At 36.3% G+C, this 6,628-nt stretch overlaps 1 protein-coding gene across 1 annotated transcript; it reads left to right on the top strand.

Annotated features, from left to right (window-relative positions):
- Positions 1–1,854: 1,854 nt before the first annotated feature.
- Positions 1,855–6,332, top strand: LOC133740772 (membrane protein of ER body-like protein). The gene is made up of 7 exons (XM_062168722.1): positions 1,855–2,146; positions 2,475–3,128; positions 3,467–3,523; positions 3,869–4,588; positions 5,005–5,193; positions 5,496–5,557; positions 5,676–6,332. The coding sequence occupies exons 1-7, from the start codon at positions 1,927–1,929 to the stop codon at positions 6,138–6,140; spliced, it is 2,367 nt and encodes a 788-aa protein (XP_062024706.1). The 5' UTR covers positions 1,855–1,926; the 3' UTR covers positions 6,141–6,332.
- The last annotated feature ends 296 nt before the right edge of the window (positions 6,333–6,628 follow it).

The raw sequence follows: 6,628 nt of genomic DNA, 5'->3' as shown, positions 1-6,628 counted from the left end.
AAACATTTGAAGTTTTGTACTATAACCATTAAAAATTCATAAGTAACACCTCAAAAATGTGAGACACGCTACTTGACTTCAATATTTTTTTTTTCTTCTTCTTCTTTCCACATCGATCAATAGAGTTAGTTTGTCAGCATTGGATCCAAAATCATGTGTAACACATTACATAATCACATGTAGAAATATCTGGTAAATTAATCTGACTGTTAGTTGAGAGTTTCATTAAGTGGTCATAAAGAGTTGGGTCAGAAGAAATGGGCTCACACACCTTATGTATGATCAAGAACCACTGAACCCTAGAGGCTAGAGGACATTATCCCCAGAGAAAGTGACTTTTAGGACACACATTCATGATTCATGGTTTGATTGTACGTTCAACCTCAATTTGTGTTTGGTAGGAATTAATTGAATTAATTTTTCTACGGCTCATTTATTCCACTTCCCGTTTAAACGGGATCTGTCCCTAGATTAAGGCATGCACGTGGGCAGCTCTTAACTATTACCACCCTTCCCGGCCATGATGCCCCACATCCCTCATAATTTTTCTTACTTTTGCACTATATTTATTTATTTTTCTTTTCTTTCTGAACAAGATTATAACGAAAAATCCTTTTCAGATCTTGATGACACCAAGATCCGAATTTTGTAACATTGTTTTATGGATTATACCACTCAAGTTCGATTCTGACAGACTCCACCAGCCCTCCGCGAGCTTTATTTACCATGGAATTGCATGAGTTGTGGAGTCTTGAATACACCAATTTGGAATAGTTGGAATATGGTTTTGTACTATTGCAGGGGTAGTGATGATTGCGTTTAACTGTAATTGAAGTTATCCAAGTTTAACTCAAATTGAAAATTGAAATAGATAACATTTTTTATACTAGTGAAGTTTGATTGATAGCTTGATCATAATATGAGCCGTAAGCTCAAACAATAGGTGTCAATTTTTTGCTAACTTTATGAATTTTGATTTAATCGTTATACAAATTGTGAGCAGTAACGTAATCTATAAAGTTATTTTTAAAAGTGTGAAAACAAAGAGACAATTACAAAGATATTTTAACCAATTTATAGTTTTTTCTTTGTATGAAATAAAAAGACTATATTGTGTAAATCTAATTGAAAGGAGTTACTGAAATCAATCAAAAAGAGATGATTATCTCAGGGGTCCTCATTATACGTACGTTTCACCATTGGTTGTATGATCGATTTGTGTGCATCAACGAGATTTATCTTGCTTGATATACTCTCAAAAACTTTGAATACCATTCTAATCATCTATGACTACAAAATTATTTGGTTATTTAGAGCATCTTTAGCAGACTCTTTATTTTGGCTCCTTAGCTATTTTAGAGAGTATGTTTAGCTTTTTATCTATTTTAGCAGCTGCACCAGACTCCTAAGTGGCTCTCCATTATAACTTTTAGCTATCTCGCTCCTAAATATAAAGAGCGAGATAAAGTTCTCTATAATTTAAAACATTTATTTTGAATTATTTTATGTAATTTATTTATTTTTGAATAAATTTTATATAATTAAAACTATTTAATGATTTTAATCTTCACTTAAAAAATAATATAAATTCAAAATTAACTAAAATAGATAACATTGATACAGACGTATTTCTAAAGTGACTAGCCAAATTAATTTTTTAACTACTTTAACTAAAATTTAATTAAAAAATAACTAGCATGGCTAAATATGTTCTTTTTTATTACCCTCAAAGTGGAATACTGTTCTAATCATCTTGATGAGACAAGGACCGGAAAGTAAAATTTGCATCATGTTCATGACATAGTAAAAGTCACCTTCCCAATGCTAATATTTAGTACAGTAACTCCTTACTTCATAAAAGGGCAATAGAGAAGTAAGCGGTCTCTCTCTCTGCTCTGTGGTGCTACAGTGTGCTAGTAGCTGAAAATGGAAGCAACACGAGAGCAGTGGGAGGAGAATGAGGAAGTGGGCATGGACTTGCGAGGAAGGCCGCCTCGCCAAATCATCAACACGATCACTAGTGGTGAACATGTTGTCTGTTCCTCACAGAGTTCAAGTGAAGCTGAATCTCTCAATGCAGAGGAGGAGGAAGAAGAAGCTAAGGGAAGCCCAAGAAATGGTTTTCGCATGGTCTCTGACAAAAATGGTACTTTGAAAATGGGTTCATTAGTTTACGTATCAAAAACCTCCTTTAATGCGGTTCCACATGAAATTTCTGGTCTGGCATTCATTTTTGATTTCATAAACAGTGAATGGTTCTTGTATTCATTTTCCAGTTTTAAACTGTTTTATTTGTTAGGAATGATCAAAATCTAATGGGGTCCATTTTATTGAGCAAGCTACTAATTGTACTCTGGGATTCAGTAGTTGATACTCATATTCGTGCTGGACTTCAATGTAACACATGGTGTGCATTGTTGTGCTTGTCCAAGTTCAAGGGTGTTTTGTTGAATTGTTTCTCTGTATGATTCCAGGTACTGAATCCTCATATGCGTCTGGTTTCAATGGTGGAGAAGTTGAGTATCTTATTTCCAAGAAAATTTCTGGGAGTGAAATAGTGGCTAGTGAAGTAGAGAGTCTAAGCTTTCAAAAGAGTGTTGAAGCCAAGCGTCAAGATGATGACTATATTAAGTTGAAGGATGAAGAGTTACCTGGTTTTGGTGCTTTACCAGGAGAAGTTGAGTATCTTATTTCCAAGACAATTTCTGGGAGTGAAATAGTGGCTAGTGAAGTAGAGAGTCTAAGCTTTCAAAAGAGTGTTGAAGCCAAGCGTCAAGATGATGACTATATTAAGTTGAAGGATGAAGAGTTACCTGGTTTTGGTGCTTTACCTTCCACGCAGTCCATTGAGCAAAATGAACGCTCTGCTTCTCTGGAAAATGGAAAGGCTGAACACGGGAAAGTTAAGTTGAGAGACATAAGTGAGCAAGAAGTGTCTGAATTGTATCTTGAGAGGGTATATGAGAAGCCGGCTGCGCATGAATTCTACTGTCCTAATTGCAATTCTTGCATCACCAAGGTTCTTATCCGTGAGAGAGAATTGGAGAATAGACCTGAAACTATACCACTTCCTGAGCCAATTGATACAATTAGATGCACTTCGTGCTTTAGTTTCCTCATTCCTGCAGGTACTTTTTCAAGTTAGCTCGATCTGTTATAAAATCATCTTTCCATTGCATTGTATGAGTATCTGTAATAAAATAGCCATTTGGTACAATTTACTACGAGAAAAAACTATGATGGACGTTTGAGTTTCAAAGGGCAAAGAGTTCAATTGCCAAACTACTGCTAATAAATGATAGAAGAAAGATTACCTTTTATGGATGTTAATGTATACAGATGTGATTTGCATCTAATGGATCTACACAAGAGTTCATTTACCAGTGAGGCATATTATTGGCTCGCATTAGTTGTTTTTTATTTTTGCGAATTTTGGTCCATACATTAACCAGTCTCAATTTGACAGGCAATTGGTTCTTTCTCAAAGCAGTAGCCAAAGAAGAGGAACATCCGACAGTTCAAGGTAATCTTTTGGTTTGTTTAAATAATGTTGGGCAGATCTGCATAAAATTTTTGGTGGAGTTATATAGTTCTATGAATATCCTGCATTTAGTAAGTGCCATCCGGTACTTGATATTGGGTTCTTTTTAACTAGCAGATTAAATTCTCTTGCTATTCAGTAAAACAAAATAGAGCATGGTTCTCTCTCCCACATTTATACTGTTCCGATGGAAAATATGAAATCTGGCGTCTTAATCACTGGTGTTTGGTTGTTCCAGCTAATTTATTTTAAACTGTTATTAAATCAATGGTATTCAAGCTTTCTCCTAATGTCTTTGTAGACTAACCTTTGGATGTGCTGATATAGGAATCAATATTGAAGACAATGTTGGAGCTTCTGTTCCATCATATGATTCTAACGGAACAATACAAGATCAAAATAGTCAAGTTGCATCAGTAGGTAAGGGCTCACTGTCTAATGAGTATATTGGACCGTCAAGAAATAATCTTGACAGCAGAATTGGAGTTGAATTGCCAGTTTCACCACAAGACTCGAAGGAAACATTATATGATAAAAGACCTCCAACGCCTGCTCAGTCAATTGGAATTAATCAAGCTGTATCAGTAGATAAAGCTCCAGAGCCCTATCTCGAGAGTAGAGTTGGAGTTGAATTGCCAGTTTCACCACAAGACTCGAATGAAACATTTTATTATCAAAATCCTCCAATGCCTGCTCAGTCAGATGGAGGTAGTGAAGCCACGTTGATTGGTAAAGCTCCAGAGCCCTATCTCGAGAGTAGAGTTGGAGTTGAATTGCCAGTTTCACCACAAGACTCGAAAGAAACATTTAATGATCAAAATCCTCCAATGCCTGCTCAGTCAGTTGGAGTTAGTGAAGCCTTGTTGATTGATAAAGCTCCAGTTCCTGGTGACTTTGTTGAAGCTAGCATTAATGGAGTTCAGGTGCCAGTTCCATCATATGACTCTAATGGAACATTACATGATCAAAAATCTCCATTGCCTGGTCAGTCGGTTGTTAGCATAACTGTTACAACTCAGCCACCAGCACCTGAAATAGATGATGCAGGTATGCCAAGACATTACTGTTATAAGACTGGTAAAAATGTCATTTGAAGCTATCTCTGACCTTTCTACTCATCTCTTTCTTGTTCCTCTGCACTTTTCTAATCTACTGAACCTTAGTCTTTTGTGCTGTAATGCTGTTACATAAATCATCACTATATTGCTGCTCAAATGATTTCCAATGTTCATATGATTGCTTATTTTCATATGAGTTTATTAATGCTGGAGAAAGTACTGTCATGAAATTGAGATACCCAAGGACAGCCAAAGAAGAACACAAGAGGCTAATAAAAGAGCAAGAAGAAAATACAAGCTTATTAAAAAAAGTTTATTTACCTTTCCAATTCCTTGGTCTATTCATACCTATGCTCTTATGTATATTAAGTTTGATCTCATCTCTTTGTATTGTCTTCAATGCAGGGCCAGCTGAAACAAAACCTCGTGAGAGCACAACAGTCATTATTAGATCAGGTGGACCAACAATAATATCTGAACCAAGTGATGCCAAAACCTTTGAAATCCTCAAAAGCATCGTATATGGAGGTTTAACTGAAGCAATTGCAAGCTTAAGCATTGTGACATCTGCCGCTAGTGCTGGTACTGCCACATGTAAGTGGTTTCTCCCTTAATATATTTTTAGACTGCTTGAGAAAATAATATTTAAACCAGCTGCTGACATGCCTTGATTACCATGTTTGTCCTTGTCTTTGTTTGATAGATTAGGTCACAGTAGATTGTTTATACCGTAGATAATGTATGACGGTACATCTTTCTACTTATAGTTGCCCTTTGAATCTAGGATATTTTATTTACTAATGATCAACAATTCACTTGTTCTATCGGAAGATGTATTTGTGATGTTAATTTTGTTACGTATTGCTGCACCTGTATTAACTTTAATATATCTGCAGTGAACATTCTAGCTTTGGCCTTGGCAAACTTGCTGGGTGGTCTTTTCATCATTGGACACCACGTGAGTAATTTTACATGTGAATATAAGATCCAAAAAAAACTTAAAGCACACTATCTGAGATTTAGAATCTGTTTCTTACTTGTTTTGATCTTGAACTAATATGACATGCATATTATAGCTTTGGGAACTGAAAGTCGATCAATCAAGAGTTACCTCCGGTGAAACAGATGAACAAGTGGATAGATATGAAGAAGTACTGGGGAAAAGAGAGAATTTTTTTCTTCATGCCTCAGTTGCCATATTATCGTTCCTCATTTTCGGATTAGTACCTCCTTTGGTTTATTGCTTCTCATTCCGTCAGAGCAATGACACGGACCTAAAGCTTGCAGTAGTTGCCGCATCTTCCCTCTTATGCATCATACTTCTTTCAACTGGTAAGGCTTACATCCAGAGGCCACAAAAGTACATGAAAACTTTGCTGTACTATATCATCATTGGGGTTGGGGCTGCCGGTATTTCTTACTTAGCAGGCGACCTGATTGACAAACTTATAGAGAAGCTTGGCTGGTTCAACTCAACTGTGTCTGGCACTCTGCCTCTCCCTCAGATGAGTATAGTGAAGCCTGCATGGAAATCCTGGTGACATAATGGGAACTCAACATGGAATTTTGTAGTTTTACTTGGAGTTAGTCTTAGTACGGCAGCAATTAGCATCTAAACTTTGCTCTAGAAATAAAGTAGTTGAGATATTTGCTCAGCTGGTTTAATTTGTAATTGTAGCAATACTTTTTTTTTTGGGAATAATTCCATAGAGCACAACCCAGTTTAGATGGTTTCTTTTTGAGTTAATGAGAAATTCTCCTTTCTAGTGTTCCTCTCAATGATTGTCCAGGCTTGTCCCTCAGTAAATTTGCCATTTTCATACACTCGCAGTCGTAAGCCCAGGAACGACAACACTAATGGCTACATTCCACACTCTGACTTCATACTTGATGTCATTTTACCCATGGCAAAAAGACACCTCCTTTCTGCTGTCATTTCCCCCAAAACACCCTTCTAATCTGTGAAGGTGAATCCCATGGCCCAAAAAAACACTTTTGCATTCCTATTATTAAATGCAACTAAAAGTGC

Source organism: Rosa rugosa, chromosome 3 (genome assembly GCF_958449725.1).
Source record: "Rosa rugosa chromosome 3, drRosRugo1.1, whole genome shotgun sequence".
NCBI classification, from domain to species: domain Eukaryota; kingdom Viridiplantae; phylum Streptophyta; class Magnoliopsida; order Rosales; family Rosaceae; genus Rosa; species Rosa rugosa.
This window is presented reverse-complemented; position numbering and strand designations above follow the sequence as displayed.